Here is a 19,283-nt window from a genome sequence, read left to right as displayed (position 1 = left end):
ATATAAACATACTTTTTATATTTTTGGTATAAATATAATACTTAGTATATTTTTTATACCATAAATATTCAAAATATAATTTGTATATTTCTTTATACTTTGTATATTTATACATGTATGTGTATGTGTTATATATATGGTATAAACTTTTTATATATAAACATACTTTTTATATTTTTGGTATAAATATAATACTTAGTATATTTTTTTTGTATAAATATACCAAGTATTATGATATATAAAAGTAGCAGTTGTAATTTATTGCATAATTTTGTTATTTTAAGCATATTTCCTTTTTTTTTTTTCTGAAAATCTGTATCACTAACAAAATTTGTATTTTTAGTATATGTATAATATACAATATTTATGTATAATAAATACATGCACGACATAATATATATATATATATAGCTAAATTAAAAATGAGAATAATTAGGGTCAAACTAATTTCGTAGCCGTGAAAATATTAGTAATTATTTAATAATTAGTAAGTTAGTATCATTAGAAGAAAAATAATTCATTAAGGGAGAAAATAATGAGGAAAGAGGAAGAGATATGTATTAATAATTAGGATATAGCATTAAATTAGGAATGGTAGTTATTTTTTCTGATTCTTTAAAATGGCTATATATGTAAAATAAATTTTCATATTTTTAATGTTAAAAAAGTAATGTTATTTATATAGTTAAGTCTTAAGAATTGTCTTCTCATGTAATTTTTCCAATTTAAAATGGGAAAAATGGGTTAAGACTTAAGGAATTTAGATTTACTCAATAATAAATTATCTTGAACTCAATCAATTAAATATTGGGCGGATTGAACGGTTTAGGTCAATGGATTATTTTGACACCTCTTATACTAACTACTGTAATTCATTGTTCCAAAAGTTATTTTCTTTTACATGACAAGGGACATGGTCTTTGGAATTTCAACTCATAATAACACATTTCTATTCATACTTCGTTTGATCACTGAGCTTTTCCTACTGGAATGACAGTTGAACATATTTTCCTACGGTGGCTGGCTAAAATGATTCTCAAAAGTAGCACTGTATACTTTTAAGAAATCATTCACTTATCTAATAAAATAAGAAAATGTTAAATCAAGATATAGTGTAATACCAATACAACAAACGAAAAAGGAATCACTATAGAGCAAAATATGAATATATTCCTGATGGTTTTGACATTACATCTTGTGTGACGGGGAACTAGTCTAGAGGCCATTATTTCTTCTTCCTCTTCCGTAATGCACTTGAACTCTCTGCTTCTTTTGCATTCTCATAACGATTCAGTATTCCAGTTCCTCAGCGATCCCAGAAAGCCAATTTGAATTTTGAGAAGAAAGCATGAAATATGCTATGGAGAATCCAATAATCAATCCACAACCATATCCCATAAGAACCACTTTCCAACTGAGCTCACGTAGAAATGTCGAGTCACATTCTTCATCCGGCTCAAATGTTGAGTTGTTTGTCTCTGGTATCCAGCTACTTCCACAAACTGCTGAAACTGGGAATCCATGCAATCCATCATTACCTTCATATGAATTGTTGTCAAATGTCGCAAATTGAGGTCCTTTTAGAATGCGTCCTTCCAGATGATTGCTAGAGAGATTCAAAACAACAAGTGATGTAAGAGAAGCAAGTTGTTTTGGTATCTCACCGGAAAGCTTGTTGGATGAAAGGTCCAATGATTTGACTACAAATAACTTTCCAAGTGAAGGTGTTATATGGCCCTGCAACTCATTGTTAGATAAATTCAATACACAGTGCGATGAGATCTCCCGTCATACTAGGAATATGCCCTTCAAACTTTTTACTTGAAAGATCCATAGTGCTGTACAAATACAAGATTATCACAACTACAAGCTCCAGTCCCTTTGTAACAATAGTTACCGAGTCTTGGTAATATGTTTAAGCTACATCATTTGATGCCTTCCTTGTTTGATTGATTCTTCTCATTGCTTTCGAATTTTGGGAAACACTTGTCGGCAATTCTGTTGCAAATGCATTACAAGAGAGATCTAATATCCGAAGTTGAGGAAACAAGCTTTTAGTCCTTGAGTTTCTAATAGGTCCATGCAACTTATTGGATCTCAACCTTAAAACTTGAAGACATGGAAGAGTCCCCAATTGATACAATCCAAATGGCCTCCGGATTGCTAGAGAGGATGCGTACGGGTCAAGTGACACTTGATGACTTCTTGAGGGCTATCAACAGGCATCCATTGGATGATTATGATGAGTAATAAGACTCAAGGGATATTAAAGAGGCCGATGGAAGATCAAACAGGGATAGAAAGCCCCCGAAAGAGGAGATGTGCCCCCATCCGCTTTAGAGGTGCGCCCAACCCGCTCTAGATCCACTAGAGCGGGTCAAAACAGCCCACTATACCCTTGGGATGTGCCCCATGTGCTCCCCATATGCTCAAGCAAGTTCCTAATGGGATTCTATGTGTTTGTCTTTCCTAAATGGATCACTTTTGGGCCTATATAATATAATAACCTAGCGTAAACTATAAATAGGACTTCTTTTCATTTTAGCAGGTAGTTTATGTTGAACTATGAATTTGAACACTTGTGAGAGTGTGAGGCAAGCATGGATTCGCTTGTATTAATCTTTTATTTAGAAACGTAGGTTGCTTGGGAATCGATTCCCTTTGAGGTCTACATAAAATTCAGTTGCTTTGTTTGGTTTAATTGATTGAGGGTTTAGGGTTTGAAACACCCTTTATTTGCTTTCAACTTTTTACATTGTGTCTATCTTATTGCTTCTCTATCTATCTTTAACTTTCATATTCGTATCGTAGTCCAGTTTTGGATTCCATACTTTGTTCATGTATCATTTGGTATCAAGATCCGAGATTAGAATCGTTTTTATCATTCTAGTCTTGAGTTTTGCTATCTCAAAAATCAACAAAAAAGAGAGTCAAAAATAAAATATTCAAAAAAAAAAATTACTATTCACATTTTTTCCTTTAGGTCAAATTTTGAGTCTTTAATTTTATTGTTTTTCTTGTATTTTGGTGTTAGATTCTTATTCCCTAACACTATTAGAGTCTAAACCTTGAATTTGAGCTCAATCGGAGGTAAATCGGAGGGTCTATCATTGTTGAGAAGCTCAAGTTTGAAGGTTGAAGGTGGAGTCAAAATCTGAAGTTTTTCGTTTAGAATCTGATGAAATTGATGCTTGAAATGTGTTTAGAAGGTTGAAAATAGCCTAAGTTCAAAATTTCACCGCATTTCGAGCAAGGGTTGAAGAGTTAGAGCATTTTGAAGTTGTTGGTGTTCTTGAGTGTTCTTGGAGAAATTCAAATCTTCAAGGGGAGTTTTTTTCAAAACGTGGTTGTTTGATCATCAAAAGTGAAGAAAAAGGTGTACAAAAGTGTTTGTACAAGTACCTAAAGAATATTCCACAAGAGAGTTCAAGGGAGGACCATTTGGAGGGCATTTTGGCCTTTCAAGGACCAAGGGGCAGACCACTTGTGCTTGAGGTGCGCCCAACCTGCATCCAAGCTGTGTCCACACCCCAAACAAATCTCAAGGCAGAAATCAAATTTCAAAGTGTGTCCAAGGTGCCTTGCACCTGCGTCCCAACTGCTGGAGCACGCTGACCAACGCAGATCAGTCATACCCAATGCAAATCACCTCCTTTTGATGTGAATCAACCTCAACAACACCAATCCAAGTTTTTCAATACTTTCCAACATCAATTCAAGTCTTAAAATACATCTCAACACCTTTTAAACTCCATTTCTCAAGGTTTGATTCTTAGTTTCCATTTCTTGATTCTTAAATCTCTTCTTTGATTCTTAACTACTCATTAACTAGTAACTTATCTACCAAGTTGGTTGATAGTTCTTGAGTCCTTTTCTTTCATCGTCCTACTTTTCTTTCAAGCTTTTCTCTTTTGAATTCATTGTTAGTTCTTGACTCAAATTTGTATATATTTTCTTTGAGTCATTTCAAATAAGGATCTATTCCGACCTCAAACCACAATTAGTAACAAGCAATCTCATTGGAGTACAAACAAGATATCAACACTTGCAATGCCAATTGAGAGATGAACTAAAGGTGGAAACTTTTAGAGCATGTGAGGTTGATTTCTTAACCTTTAACATGTTTGTTGTTTTTCTTTTGTTTTAGTATTCCTTTTATATAGGTACCATGGCATCAGGAGAAGGTAGCCCAAGAACTTCGGGAGATATAAACATAGAAACTTTAATGGTGGCCATAATGAGTGAAACAAGATGTAAATCAAAGAATGGAAAGCATGGAAAGTTCACTATCAAGAAGGATAGACACCTTGGAAGTCCATCTAAACTCCACCATATCCACTCCTCAAAACTATCATGCTTCCTCTAGTGGATATGCTCTCAACACCTCCATTACTATAAATCCAGAAATACTTCACCAAACGTTCAATCCACCTAGAAAAATATATGAACCCATCATCCAAGCCACTACTTACCTAAATAACTGAAATCCCATTTGTCCCCTACAATACCAATTCAATCAAGCCCATTAAAAAGCTCCACAAAACCCAAACCAACCACCTCAAATCCTGGCTAACCCAAATCAACCAATCCAAATTGAGGATGGGGGAGGTAAGAAATATTATGAAAGAGGTGAAGAGTTCGATGAAGTGGCTCTCTTTGTGGAATTTGTATGAACTAAAAGAGGAGTTCATAGAGGAGGACATAGAAGACGAGGAGAAAGATTTGGTTCAGTTCCACATGGAAGAGAAAACTTGGGAAACCGTCCCTAAGTACAAAAAGATCATTAATAGGATCAATGAGGTAATTTGGGTCGAGATACGGGTCTTAACTCAATCAAGATCACTCTTTCTATCTTTACAGAAACTAGTGATCCATCTATCTACCTTGATTGGGAGATACAATGCAATAGGATCTTCTAACTCAATGAGTTAACAGGAACAAGAAATCCGCCCACGCAATTACTCAACTTGAAGGGTATGCTTCTACTTGGTGGGAGACAAAAATGGTGCAAAGATAAAGAAATGGTAATCCTGACCTTCCATATTGGGATGAATTGAAGGAACTCATGAAAGAGAGGTATGTTACAAAAAGATTCAAGCAAGAGCAATTAACAAGGCTCTACAGTTTGAGACAAGGAGGTATAGGTGTGGAAAACTATTATAAGGAGTTTCAAAACTTGATCCTTCATCTTGAGATTGTTGAACCCCCAAATCATTGTATGGATCGGTTCTAAGGTGGTTTAGATTATGAAGTTGCTTCTCAACTATTTGTCCACAAGTTTGACCGAATAGAAGATCTTGTTGAAGCAGTCATTGAGGTTGAAAGGAACAACATTGCCAATAAGTCCTTTAATAAAGGTTATAATTCCTCTACTTCCTTCGTATGGAACAAGAAAAAAGATTTCAACAAGCACGTTGATAAGTAAATCCAAAGGTATCCACTAAGGAATGAAGGTAATCCATCTTCTAATCCCAATTCTAAAGGTATTACTTGCTTTAAATGTCAAGGTTGGGGTCATAAAGCTAGTGAATACCCCACCCGAAGGAAAATAGTATTGGTAGAGGGTAATCCTTACTTCTTTGGAGATATAGTGACCAAAAATGATGGTGGTGAAGAAAGCCCTCAAGAGGATAGTGACCTTGAAAGTGAAGGGGAATTAGTGGAAGTGAAAGTGGAAGGGGACTTTAATGTACCTTGTGGCTTGATAATGAAAGTTCCCAATGGAGATATTTTCCCCAAAGAAGGGGAGGTCTTGAATCTTAGGATCATGATGAAGAGGGATATGAATGGTAAAGATGAGGAGCTTTGGGATCAATAAGGAGAGCTTAGTGATAAACCCAACCCTTATTATTCATTACATTTGACACTAGCATTTTTCCAACTTCCAAGTTGATGCATAAGAGAATAAGTCCACATGGTGCAAGTTTAGAAGGCAAGAGATCAAGATCAAGTCTTTGATCTAAAGGTAAGTACCTACCCCCTCTTATTTCTAGCTTCCCTTGGAATGATGATGATATTTACCCTAGAGTAGACAATGTTACAAAGATATTTGGCTTAAAATCATACCTAGATGGTGTTGATGTATGTAGGAATGACTTGAATATGTATAAAATGTGTGGCTCTTTCTTAGAAGGTTGTTCGAGTGAAAGAAATGTGAGGTGCTTAAGTTATTTGTTCTTACCGTCATATTTAAGCAATCATAACTCTTGTCATTCCATTGTCTTTATTTGTGATCATAACCATGTTGATTTGTTTGGTAACATTGTTAATAAAACCAACTTAGGAGAATTCATTGATTCTTATCTTAGCCAACTCCTTTGCACTTTAAATATTGACTTCTTTTCTATTTTCTTGAAGGATGTTTGGTAATATGTGAAATGGGTGTCTCCTTAGCATGGATGTTTTGATTTTAACCCATGTTCTAACCCTCGTGCCTTGAGAAAATATTGGTTGTGTTTTCTTCTCTTGTGTTTAAAGATTGTAGATTCAAGGATGAATCTTCTTCAAGAGGCAGAGGATGATACAATCCAAATGGCCTCCAGATTGCTAGAGAGGATGCTTACGGGTCAAGTAACACTTGATGACTTCTTGAGTGCTATCAAAAGGCATCTATTGGATGATTATGATGACCAAAGAGACTAAAGGGACATTAAAGAGGCTGATGGAAGACCAAATAGGGCTATAAAGCCCCTGAAAGAGGAGATGTGCCCCATCCTCTTTGAAGGTGCGTCCAACCCACTCTAGATCCATTCGAGCGGGTCAAAACAGCCCACTATACCCTCGGGATGTGCCCCATGTGCGTCCTATATGCTCCAGTAAGTGCCTAATGGGCTTCTGTGTATTTGTCTTTCTTAAATGGATCACTTTTAGGCCCATATAATATAATAACATAGCCTAGACTATAAATAGGATTTCTTTTCATTTTAGTAAGTAGTTTATGTTGAATTATGAATTTGAACACTTGTGAGAGTGTGATACAAGCGTGGATTTGCTTGTGTTGATCTTTTTTTAGAAATGTGGGTTGCTTGGGAATCAATTCCCTTGAGGTCTACGTAGGATTTAGGTGCTTTGTTTGGTATAATTGATTGCGGGTTTAGGGATTGGTACACCCTTTATTTTTTTCAATTCCTTATAGCATGTCTATCTTATTGATTATCTATCTATCTTTAGCTTTCATATTCATATCTTAGTTTATTTTCTGATTTCGTACTTTGTTTGTGTATCACCAACCATATAGGAAATGTGTCATTGAGGCGATTGCTTCCTAAATCAAGAACTTCCAACTCATTGCAATTATCCAAAGATCTTGGAATATTTCCCTCTACCTTATTGTCGTACAAGTTGAAGCTTTTAAGTTGACTTCTGAAACTAAAAGTTGTTTGGAGATTCCCAGAGAGACTATTGTGTTGCATATCCATAACCTCGAGTTGGTCACTCATGTTACCTAAACATCCTTGAATTGCCCCCATTAAATTGTTTCTTGCCAAATCAAGAAATTTTAATGATGTTAAATTGCAGACAGAAGAAGGAATCTCCCCACTGAGATTATTATTTAATATAAAGTAATATTCTAAAGAGACCGAAATATTAGGTACTGACCATTGAAGAGAATTGGACGGTAAATATATAGAAACTAGACTAGCAGGAATCCCGTCTATACTTGTCGACATATTGTGGGATAAATTAAAACCTACCACTGAAAGCATCCAATTAGACCATGCCCAATTAGGAATTTTTCCTTGAATCCTGTTATTTGAGAGATCGAAGAAGTAAAGATTCTTTGCTGATCTCAAAAAATCCAATCCATTTACTTCACAGGCAGGCAATAATAAGAACATAATAGATTCAGGCAAGGTAGACTTGACTTTGTTCTCATTGGTCAGCGAAATTCTATTATATGAAAGATCAAGATACCAAAGTTGTTTGAGGTTTGAAAAGAGGCTGAAATCTACATTGCTACTAAAAGAGCAAGAAATCCTAGATTAACAAGGTTCTGAAGTGACCTGGGAAGAGTACTTTGCAACTAGTTGTGGCTTAAATCAATTATGACTATTGTATTGTATTTGGAATCCTTAAGTGAACCACAAAAGTGGTTATACCTCAGGTCTAATACTCTTAGTGATGGCAGGGAGAATGCCCATGATGGTATTAGTCCATTCAGGGAGTTACTTGATAACACAAGGTAAGATAGGTTCTTCAGTCCACTTGTAAACGTAGGAACTCTTGGTCCTTCAAGATGGTTATCTCTAAGATCCAAAGACTCTATACAGGTTAGATTCCAAAGAGAATTTGGAATTGGCCCCTAGAGATTGCAGAAATTAAGTACCAAAATCTATAATAAAGTTAGATAGCCAATAGATTTAGACAGGAAATTACCAAAAAAATTTACTCTATTGAGTTCCAACTTTGTGAGAGATGTACTTTTGTTCCATTTTGTCTTTGGAAAATAACAAGTGAGCTGATCATAACCCCTAAGGAAAGATGTTCCAAGTTGGGAAGGTGAAATATAATCTCAGGTAATAGCCCATACAATCGCAGCCTCAGAGTTGTTAAATGAGAGGATAATTTCAGAGAAATGGTGGAAGAGATGCTTACTTCACTAAGATCAAGCTCTCTTAATTGGGTCAAATTCTAAAGGAGCGTCTTGAAATCATGAGCTGTCAGTCTGAGCACATTGTTGTTTGATAAAAAAAGAGAGTGTAACTTAAAAAGATGAGAGATTTCAGTAGGAATTTGACCCTGAAAATATGAGCCTCTAAGATCAAGATGTGTCAAGCTTGAAACTCTGCCAAATTTAAGAGAGATTTCTGAAACAGAGAAGTATTATAAGAAAGATAAAAGCCTTTTAAGATGGGAGAGCTGGAATAGGCTGCTATTAGAATAAATCTTCCCAATAAGATTGCTGCAATTGAGATTGAGCTTAATAACATGGCTTCTCATCTCATCACATATCACTTTATCCCACAAGCAGCAACTCTGCTCATGTTTTATGAACTCATTTTTGGATAAGACAGCTCATCACAAATAGATGAGGCATCAACAACAAAAGATTAGTTGAATTCTACAAGGGAAAGAAATTGATCTCTGGGGCATGCAAATGAGGCAAAAATAAGTTGACAGAGAAAGAAAGATGCTAGTAGAAATAAGAGGTCCCGGTAGCCCATATTCGAGAAAGTTAGTAATGGAAAAAAATTGTGATTTGTATTATCACCAAATCAAAATTCATGATAAATATATATTTATATAAAGAGAGAGAGAGGCATACATATACAACACTGGTGGATGTTAAAATAACAAAAATAAATACATCAATTCATTTGATTGTTGTTTCTGGTACATAAAATCTGTATGTTAGTTCACTAAACTTCAACACAAGTTCAAGACTTTTCAAGAATACTTATGAAGTTTTCCAACACCTTCAACACAAGATCAAGAATGACCGATCAAAGAAGTGTCTTATTTTATTAAGAAAAAATATGAAACTGAATAAGCCAAGTCCTTCAAATTCACGAAGTGTCTTTAAGGAAATAATTCTCCTCAAGTACCCGAGGTTGTGGAATTTTTCTTCCAGGATAAAATGGCTTTATAACCAGAAAGTAGTGGTACCTCATACGTTCTGGTTTTCTTTGAATTCACTCGAAAGAAGATGATCACACGGAGTATTTTAAAAGAAAAGAAATATTTTTTTAAGTGCAGAAATTCATACCAAGCCTGTGGAAAAATGCAGGTTTATATAACCATGAAGTGCCCCTTCGGAAAAGAGGCAATGGTTCATTCGAAAAGGTAAAAAGAGATCAAATAAAATTGTGTCTGACAGGTTCAACATTGTCAATTTACCCAACCCATTCTCTCAACTGAAAGACCATGCTAACTTATCCTAGACCATGCTAACTTGTCCTAAAACCAGATCTTCTATATCTAGTTGAGAGACCATGCTAACTTGTCCTAGGCCGTAAACTCATTCCCTTGGATGTTCTCTTAACTCCTTCTCTAGATAGGCCTTTTGTAAGTGGATCTGACACATTATCCTTTGACTTCAAATATTCAACAGTGATAATTCCACTAGAGGAAAGTTCTCTAATGATATTATATCTCCGTCTTATGTGACGAGATTTACTATTATGCATCATGCTCCCTGCCCTACCTATTTCTGCTTGGCTATCACAGTGTATACATACTGGTGCCACTGGTTTAGGTAAATAAGGAATATCTTCCAAGAAATTTTGAAGTTATTCTGCTTCATCACTAGCTTTATCTAATGCGATAAATTCAGATTCCATTATAGAGCAAGAATATATGTCTGTTTGGACGATTTTCAAGAGACTGCTCCTCCACCTATAATAAATATATATCCACTTGTGGATTTTAATTCATTCAATCTGGTGATCCAATTTGCATCACTGTATTCTTCATGTACTGCGGGATATTTATTATAATGTAAAGCATAGTCTTGAGTGTATTTAAGATACCCTAAAACTCTTTTCATTGCCATCTAATGAGTTCTATTAGGATTACTCGTGTACTAACTCAACTTACTAATAGCACATGTTATGTCTAGTCGTGTACAGTTTATTATATACATTAAACATCCTAACACTCCTGCGTACTCCAACTGCGAGTCACTTTTACCTTCATTCTTTTAAAGTTCAAAGCTCACATCCAATGGAGTCCTGGCAATACCAAATTCCAAATACTTGAACTTGTCAAGTACCTCTTCAATGTAATAAGACTATGACAATGCCAACCCTTGTGGAGTTTTATGGATTGTTATTCCTAAGATCACATCCACAACTCCAAGGTATTTCACAGTAAACTTGCTCTTAAGCATTTGTTTTGTAGAGTTTATGTCAGAAATGTCTCTAATAATGATCAACATATCATCCACATATAAACAAATAATGACCTTGTGATTTGGAGTTTCTTTAATATAAACACATTTATCACATACGGTTATCTTAAACCCGTTTGCCAACATGGTTTGGTCAAACTTCGCATGCCACTGTTTAGGTGTTTGTTTTAGTCTATAAAGTGACTTACAAAGTTTACACACCATCTTTTCTTTACCTGGAACCACAAAACCCTCAGGTTTTTCCATGTAGATTTCTTCATTCAATTCTCCATTTAGGAATGTTGTTTTCACATTTATTGATGGATTTCAAGACCATATACCGTCGCCAAGGCAATTAACATTTGAATTGACGTTATCCTTGTTACTGGAGAGTATGTATCAAAGTAATCAAGGTTTTCCTTCTATTTAAAGCCTTTTACTACAAGTCTTGCCTTGTATTTGTCAATAGTACCATCCGCTTTTATTTTTCTTTTGAAGATCCATTTAGAACCTAAAGGTTTATTTCTTGGAGGAAGATCAACCAACTCTCACGTACTCATTATTGATTGCCTTTTTTCAAAAGGATGAGTCTGAGGACATCATTGCTTCTTTAAATGTTTGAGGCTCATTTTCTAAGAGAAATATTACAAAATCTGATCCAAATGAACTTGACGTTCTTTGAAGTGTACTATATTTTGGAGTCTCATCATTATATACCTCCTCACTTGGTTCATCTCGAGGTTATTTAGATCCTCCACTAGACTGTTCAGGTCAACTTTTATACAGATAAATATGTTCAAGGAATTCAACATTATCTAATTCAATTACCGTATTTTTAGTGATATTTGAATGTTCGGATTTATGAACAAAAAACCAACATGCTTTACTATTTTTAGCATATCCTATAAATATGCAATTCACTATTTTAGGTCCTATTTTTACCCATGTAGACATAGGAACTTGGACTTTCGCTAGACACCCTCACACTTTAAAATATTTCAAGTTGGGTTTCTTTCCTTTTTATTTTTCATATGGAATTGATAGTATCTTACTTTGGGATACTCTATTGAGTATTCGGTTAGTTGTAAGGATAGCTTCCCTCACAAGTTTTGTAGTAAACCTTAACTTATAAGTAAGATATCTATTATTTTCTTTAAGGTTTATTTTTTTCCTTAATTCCATTGGATTGAGGTGAATATGGAGCCGTGGTTTGATGGATAATTCCATTCTCTACACATATTTTTGTAAAGGGAGATTCATATTATTTACCCCTATTACTCCTTACTGTTTAGCAAATAGACATAACAGTAACTAGTGCAATCGTCAACAAAAGTTATAAACTACTTTTTTTCACCACGAGCTGGTGCTGACTTCATATCACATATATCAGTGTGGATTAAGTCTAAGGGATTGAAATTCCTTTCAATGGACTTGTACGAAAGCTTAACATACTTTGATTCCACACATGTTTGACATTTTGATTTATTGCTAAGTTAATCAGTTTTTGCAATATTTTGTAATTGATATATCTTAATCGTTCATGCCACAAATAATTAGACTCAAGCAAGTAAGAAGAAATAGAACTTTTATTAATTTCAACATTCATTACATTCATCTTAAATAGGCCCTCAGTGAGGTAGCCTTTTTCTACGTACACTTCTCCTTTACCAAGTATAATTTATTTGAAAATAAATACACATTTGAATTTATTTTTATCAAGAAGTAATGTAGAAATCAAGTTCCTACTTAACTCCGGTACAGACAGGACATTGTTAAGAGTCAACACTTTTCCTGATGTCATTTGCAGCCAGACCTTTCCAGTTCCTTCAACTTTTGCAATTGCGGATTTTTCCATATAGATTTTCTCTTCGCCTTGAGATGGAGTAAATCTAGCAAACAACTCCTTATTTGCACAAACGTGGTGGGTGGCATCGAAATCCATCCACCATTCTCGAGGATTTCCAAGTAAGTGGCATTCAGACAGCATGGCACACAGATCGTCCATTTCTTTCTTGGATTCAGCCATATTTTCTTGGTCCTTCTTTTTGACTTTTTTTAGGGCACGATAATATGCTAACTTGTGGCCGATATTGCCACAATTAAAGAATTTACCCTTAAATTTCTTCTTAGGTTGATTACTTTCTTGTCCAGCTTTCTTTCACTTTTTTTGAGTTGTTGTGGTCGTCTTCTACAATATTTGCTCCACTCATCGCAGAATTTCCTTTCGACCTTCTTTTTGTGGCTTTGTTGTCTTCTTAAATGCGTTGTCTCACTATGAGATCTTCGACTGTTATCTCCTTTCATTTATGTTTCAAGTAGTTCTTGAAGTCCTTCCACATAGGTGGCAACTTCTCTATTATTGCCGCGACTTGGAACGCCTCGTTCACAACCAAACGTACAATAAAATTTATGTGAATATTAAGAATATTTTTAACATGTTCAACTAAGGTATTTACCAAACTCATACCTTCTACAAGGAGATTGTGGATGATAACTTGCAGTTCCTAAACTTAAGATACAACAGACTTGCTGTCAGTCATTTTATACTCAAGGAATCTTGAAACAAAGAACTTCTTGGTTCCATCATCCTCAGTCTTGTGTTTTCTTTCTAGCACACCCTACAACTGTTTTGACGTCTTCATCCCAATATACACGTTGTATAGGTTATCTTGGAGGCCAATTAGAATGTAATTCCTGTATAGGAAATTAGAATGTTTCCACGCCTCGATAACAACAAATTGTTCCTGGTCTGAAGTTCCCTCGGGCAACTCTAGAGCTTCTTCAGATGTAAATCTTTGAAGACATAAGGTTGTAAGGTAGAAGAACATCTTCTGTTTCCACCTTTTAAAATCAACACCCGTGAATTTTTTGGATTTCTTCGCTGGTGTCATAACCTGCGAAGCACTCGTACGACTCATTGTGGAAATATTAGTTGCTACTATAGTCGTCCCAGCATCATTCATATGACTGTCAGTAGTCATTTTCCTGTCACACAAAGACAGTCTACTTTAGTATATCGAAATACTACTTATAAAGTTGTAGCAACTTTAAACGCCCATTGTTTCTAGTTTAACGATGAAGTTTTTATGACTTCCAATCGTTAAACGAATGACCTTTAAATTGTGATGAAGATTTTATTTCTTCAAATCACTTGTTAATTTCAAACGGAGTAGAAATCTTAGAGGCTTAATCTCCACAAACCAAACAATACAGATTATGAAAGTTATTTCCTTAAGATTGTTATTTCGGGTACACAAAATCTGTATGTTAGTTCACTAAACTTCAACAAAAGTTCAAGACTTTTCAAGAACACTTATGAAGTTTTCCAACACCTTCAACACAAGATCAAAAATGACCTATCAAAGAAGTGTGTTATTTTATTAAGAAAAAAGATAAAACAGAATAAGCCAAGTCCTTCGAATTCACGAAGTGTCCTTAAGGAAATAATTCCCCTCAAGTACCCGAGGTTGCGGAATTTTCCTCCCAGGATAAAATGGTTTCACAACAAGAAATTAGTGGTACCTCAAACGTTCTGGTTTTCTTCGAACTCACTCGACGGGAGATGATCACAAGGAGTATTTTAGAAGCAAAGAAATATTTTTTCAAGTGCAGAAATTTGTACCAAACCTATGGAAAAATACAGGTTAATATAGTCATGAAGTACCCCTTTGGAAAAGAGGCAATGGTTCATTCAAAAAGGTGTATCCTTTTCTCAAAACAGTGTATCATTTCCTCAAAGGGTTGCATCCCTTTCGAGGCAGCATTTGGCGTTTCTACAGTTGTTTCTGCACTACATGCATGCACATTAATGGACGAACAAAAATTGTTACATTTTTTTCCTTGGATTTTCGGACTATATTTCAAATATATTTTATCTAAAAAATTAATCTCATCGATCATTTGACAAAGCCAAAGCCAAAGCCGAGCGAGCGAAGACGATAACAGCGCGAGGAACCTCTTGGTTTTTGCCTCACTATCCATGTGGAGTTTGTGTTTCTTAATAAGAACACATGAAAGTTCCTTTCTCCCATCAATGTGGGGGAATTAGTAGATTTTCCTTATTGTGAGTACACTTTCCATTTAGGTGTGTTTTTCACTTTCCCTCTACTACTTCCCTCCATTTTTTATTCACATTTTTAACTTGAACCCAACATTGACTGCATCACAAGAGTAAAAATGTTAATACAATGTTAATTAGCTCAAGTCTTTCCATGGAAAGCTATAATTAACAAATCTTTTCAAATTGTAATTTCAATGTGATTTTAGTCATTAATTGTGGAACAGAACGTATGACCTACTTGAAAATTTAAGTGGAAGCTACAACGTAACGCATATATTTAAGTCAATATACAAGTCTTTTCGTTGAAATGTAAAATGAAAGCTACAATTAGTAAAGCGACAGTAATGTTGATGTGTAAATTGATCCCCACAGTGCTTTAGAAGGTAAATTCAGGACTCTCTTCACTAATTTATGGTCAGGATTGAAGGATCATATATTATGAGGTTCTACAAGATTGCAGTATCCTTTCATCCTTCTTAATGGAAATTTAGAATTGCAATAACTTGTTCCATCTCATTAACAACTTTATTTTTTCTGGTAGAGTAATTTTGGTTAGTTTTGTGCCAGTTATGTATCAATGTGCATTCCAATTTCTATGGACGCAATAACTTAAAAATAGTGCATTGATTCTACATACAGGTAAATTGTCTGTCATTTTTTCAATTGGAGGCAATATTTCATTCTTCACAATCCTCAGAACTCTGTTCTCTAGAGCACATCAAAGTTTTATGCTTTGTTTACTCAAATTGAAAATACGTCTTACATAAGTACAATTCAGTCCTTTGGTTAAGGGTGTCAAACGGGCCGGGATGACTCGGCCCACTTACAAAAATCGGCCCGGTTTGACTCGGCTCGATCAACTCACGGGCGGTAGGGTACCGGGTCCCGGGCCGATTTAATTTTTTTGGGCCCGGTTAATTCGGCCCGAACCAAAATGGTTCAGGCCCGCCGGTTAACCAGCCCGGCCTGGTTTCAATTTTTTTTAATTTATCTATTTATTTTAGAATTTTGGAGATTGGGCCAAACTAGTCGTTGGCCCAATGGCTATATGGCCGTTTTTGGGTTCAAACGGCTAGTTTGGCCCTTTTAATTAAAAAAAAATTACATTTAAAATTATTTTTTAACCCCCAAAAAATTTCTATATATATCCTACACTTTCAAATCATTTTTCACACAATTTTTCATTCTCTCAAGTCTCATTCTCTCTCAGATCTCAATTCTCAATTCTCAAATATTCTATATATTTTTGAAAGTGCTCACTTTAATTTTTTAATTTTGTAATTACAAAGTACGAGTGAAAGTTTCTAAAGTCGCAACCTTCGGATACTTCCAAAATTTGGTATTGTTGTTCCATCTCTTACGTTTAATTTTTATTTAGTGTATTAATTGTTGATATTTAATTTTATTATATTTGTTTATTTTGAATTTTTTTAGTTTAATTTATATTATGGATAAATTAAGAAAATTCGCTACTAAAGGTGTTAAAAAATTTTATCCTGGAAGTGGTAGTGGTAGTAAAAAATAAATTACTAACGGTAGAGGTAGTTCAAGTAGTAGATATACCTGTGTGCCTTCGGCACCGCTTAGTCAACCTTTTGAGGAAGAAGTAGGTGTACCTTTAGGTGTAGGTGCCCACGATATGGATTATGTAGAAGCTCAGAAAAATCATGGTATAGAAGAAGAAAATGAAGTAGATGCGGTTAATTTAGACGAAGATGATGAAAATATTAGTGAACCCGCAGTAGAAAATGCTAACATTAGATCCCAATCGGTTAATCTCCCTCCCAGTGCCCCAAGAGCTCGTAAACCAACTAGTATTGCATGACAATTTTTTGAACGTATATCGGATATTAAAGTGCAATACAATATTTGTCAACAAATATATAAGCATAAAAGAGAAGACAAGCAAGGGGTGTACGGATATGTTAATGAGACATGTAAGTGATAATCACGAAAGAGAGTTAAATATTGCACGAGATGGTGCGGATGTTGGTGGGACAAAGCAAACTAGAATGGATCCAGCAACCGGTCAGGTAATGATGAAGTATAATAAATTGAGGGACCGGGAAAAAATAGCTAAAATGGTAGTTGTGGGTTGTTTGCCTTTTAGTTTTCCTTCTTTTAATACCTTTATTCATTATATTCAAGCAATTTATAATCCTATGTTTAATGGTATTCCTAGAACTACTTGTAGGGCCGATATTTTTAGACTTCATTCACAATATTATTTTTATTTATCCTCATTATTACAAAAATATTCAATATAGAATATCCCTAACTTCTGATCTTGATCGTTCTGTAAATCAAAATGATTATTTAACCATTACTTGTCACTGGATAGATAGTAATTTTGTTATGCAAAAATATATTCTTGCTTTTTTATATGATGAAGATCGTAAACATACTGGAGATTTTATTGTTGATTCGACGGCTAAAGTTGCAGAATTTTACGGTATTGAAAATAAAATCTTATGTATTGCTTTTGATAATGCTTCTAACAACAAGACCGCTATAACAAAGTTAAAATCTAAGTTATCTCTACCGTTACCTGAAATTTTTCATGTTAAATGTGTTTGTCATATATATAATTTAATTGTAAGAGATGGTCTTGAGTTTTTTGAACTTTATATTGAAAAAATTTGGCTTGCCATTGGTTTTATTCAAGGAAATAATCATAGAAGAAGAATTAAAGACTTTAAACTTAAATGTAAACAAAATGGACTTGCACCGATATTGATGCCTGAAGAATGTGATACTAGATGGAATGCTACGTATGATTTTTTAAAAACCTGTTATAAATATAGAGTTCCTATTACACTATCTTTTAACCAACATTGTGGTTCATTTGCTGATTCTGCCCACTGCATGCTACATGATTCTGACTGGACTGTAATTAATGATCTTGTTAAGTTTTTGGGAAAATTTTATATAGCTACGGTTGAATTTTTTGATGCTTATTATCCTACTATTTGTAATATTTTGGCATATATAGCCGATATTTCTGCTTTGCTCAAAGAATATAAAAATAAAGAAGGTTACAAAGAAGCTATTGGTGCCATGTTTGCTAAATTTAAAAAATATTTTTTCGATTCCCCATATTTACTTGGTTGGTGCTATACTAAATCCGTGCATGAAATATAATACTATGTGCCACTTTAGTACTCTTATTTATGATAACTTAGAGATAAATACTTACAATGATTCTGGTGATGAAGAACAAGAACAACCTGATTTGTGGACGGCTATGGGTGAGGCGAATGCTTACATAAATAAATTATATAACCACTACGCTGATTTAGTTGATTTAGTTGTGCCGACAAATATCACTCCAACTGTCGCTCCTCGTCCTCCCGAGGAGCCATCATCTTCTAAAAGGCCGACACATAGTGGTTTTCCTGATCACTTTTATGATTAATCTTGTTGGAACAGTGTTGACGAGGGAGCTTACACATCAACTTATTGAGAAGAGCTAAAGTATTATCTCCGATTGCCGCTAGAGGATCACAAACGATAGATCAACACGTTGAATTGATGGAGGAATAATGAATCACAATATCATGTGCTTTCAAGATTAGCTAGAGATGTCCTGAATGTTTCAATGTCAACCGTTGCATTGGAGAACGCTTTTAGTCAGGGACGATAGCAGCTTGGCGACAACCGACATTCATTGGGAAGCAATGCAATGAATGTTCTAGTTTGCCTTAGAGATTGGATTAGAGCAGAACGAAGAAATCAAGGAATGGAAGTGGAGCCGAATGACGAGCAGAAACTTGAAGACATTATGACTTCACGAGAGAACTCAACAGAATCAAGTCCAATGCATGATTTTGCCCCCGTTGACTTTGACTATCCATGCTAGTTCCCATTAATATTAACATGAATAAATTAGAAAAAATGATGCAAAATTTGTAGATTTTTCATCCATGTAAATTATAAATTTTGAATCATTTTGCAATCAATAAAATTCAACATTCATTCACTCCTTAGTCCTTACTTTATAATTTTTTCCATTTAATGATTTAAATTAAATTTTTAGTTAAAATTAAATACTTAGTTTTAATATATTACTAATTTACTATAAAGTATTATTATTTTATTATATTAAGTAGCATATGTTTTATTTAAAGAAGTACATATATTTTATATGTGTACGTATATATATTGAATGGTACAAATACATGTGTAAATGTCTACTATATATATAGTTTGTATATATATATATATATATATTGTAGTATATTTTATTTAAAGTAGTATATATATATTAAATGATACGTATGTATGTGTATATATCTTTTACAGACATATATATTTAACGTATACATGTGTATATGTGTTATAAATTAATGTATAACTATATATATAGTGTGTGTATATATTGTAGTATATATATAT

The 19,283-nt window shown here is 34.3% G+C and overlaps 2 protein-coding genes across 2 annotated transcripts; both read right to left on the bottom strand.

Annotated features, from left to right (window-relative positions):
• Positions 1-1,290: 1,290 nt before the first annotated feature.
• On the bottom strand, positions 1,291-3,633 carry LOC124885312 (receptor-like protein Cf-9 homolog). The gene is made up of 3 exons (XM_047407727.1): positions 3,507-3,633; positions 1,925-1,998; positions 1,291-1,737 (listed from the first exon to the last, which is right to left on the bottom strand). Exons 1-3 carry the CDS (start codon positions 3,631-3,633, stop codon positions 1,291-1,293), a joined length of 648 nt encoding a protein of 215 aa, XP_047263683.1.
• A 3,533-nt stretch (positions 3,634-7,166) lies between these two features.
• LOC107857857 (receptor-like protein 7) lies at positions 7,167-12,854 on the bottom strand. The gene is made up of 2 exons (XM_047407726.1): positions 12,592-12,854; positions 7,167-7,890 (listed from the first exon to the last, which is right to left on the bottom strand). Exons 1-2 carry the CDS (start codon positions 12,852-12,854, stop codon positions 7,167-7,169), a joined length of 987 nt encoding a protein of 328 aa, XP_047263682.1.
• Between the last annotated feature and the right edge of the window lie 6,429 nt (positions 12,855-19,283).

The sequence above is a fragment of the Capsicum annuum genome, chromosome 2 (assembly GCF_002878395.1).
Source record: "Capsicum annuum cultivar UCD-10X-F1 chromosome 2, UCD10Xv1.1, whole genome shotgun sequence".
Lineage (NCBI taxonomy): Eukaryota > Viridiplantae > Streptophyta > Magnoliopsida > Solanales > Solanaceae > Capsicum > Capsicum annuum.
The sequence above is the reverse complement of the archived record's forward strand: the minus strand, read 5'-3'. Positions and strand labels throughout refer to the sequence as shown.

Excerpts from the sequence above, each read along its gene's own strand:
- LOC124885312 (XM_047407727.1), bottom strand. The coding sequence starts at position 3,633 with ATGACTGATCTGCGTTGGTCAGCGTGCTCCAGCAGTTGGGACGCAGGT. Across the intron at positions 1,999-3,506 it reads TGGACACAGCTTGGATGCAG|AATTGCCGACAAGTGTTTCC; the intron begins GTTGGGCGCACC and ends CATTTGCAACAG. Across the intron at positions 1,738-1,924 it reads CAAGGAAGGCATCAAATGAT|GGCCATATAACACCTTCACT; the intron begins GTAGCTTAAACA and ends AATGAGTTGCAG.
- LOC107857857 (XM_047407726.1), bottom strand. The coding sequence starts at position 12,854 with ATGGCTGAATCCAAGAAAGAAATGGACGATCTGTGTGCCATGCTGTCT. Across the intron at positions 7,891-12,591 it reads TTGACTCTTAACAATGTCCT|AATTTCGCTGACCAATGAGA; the intron begins GTCTGTACCGGA and ends TTCATATAATAG.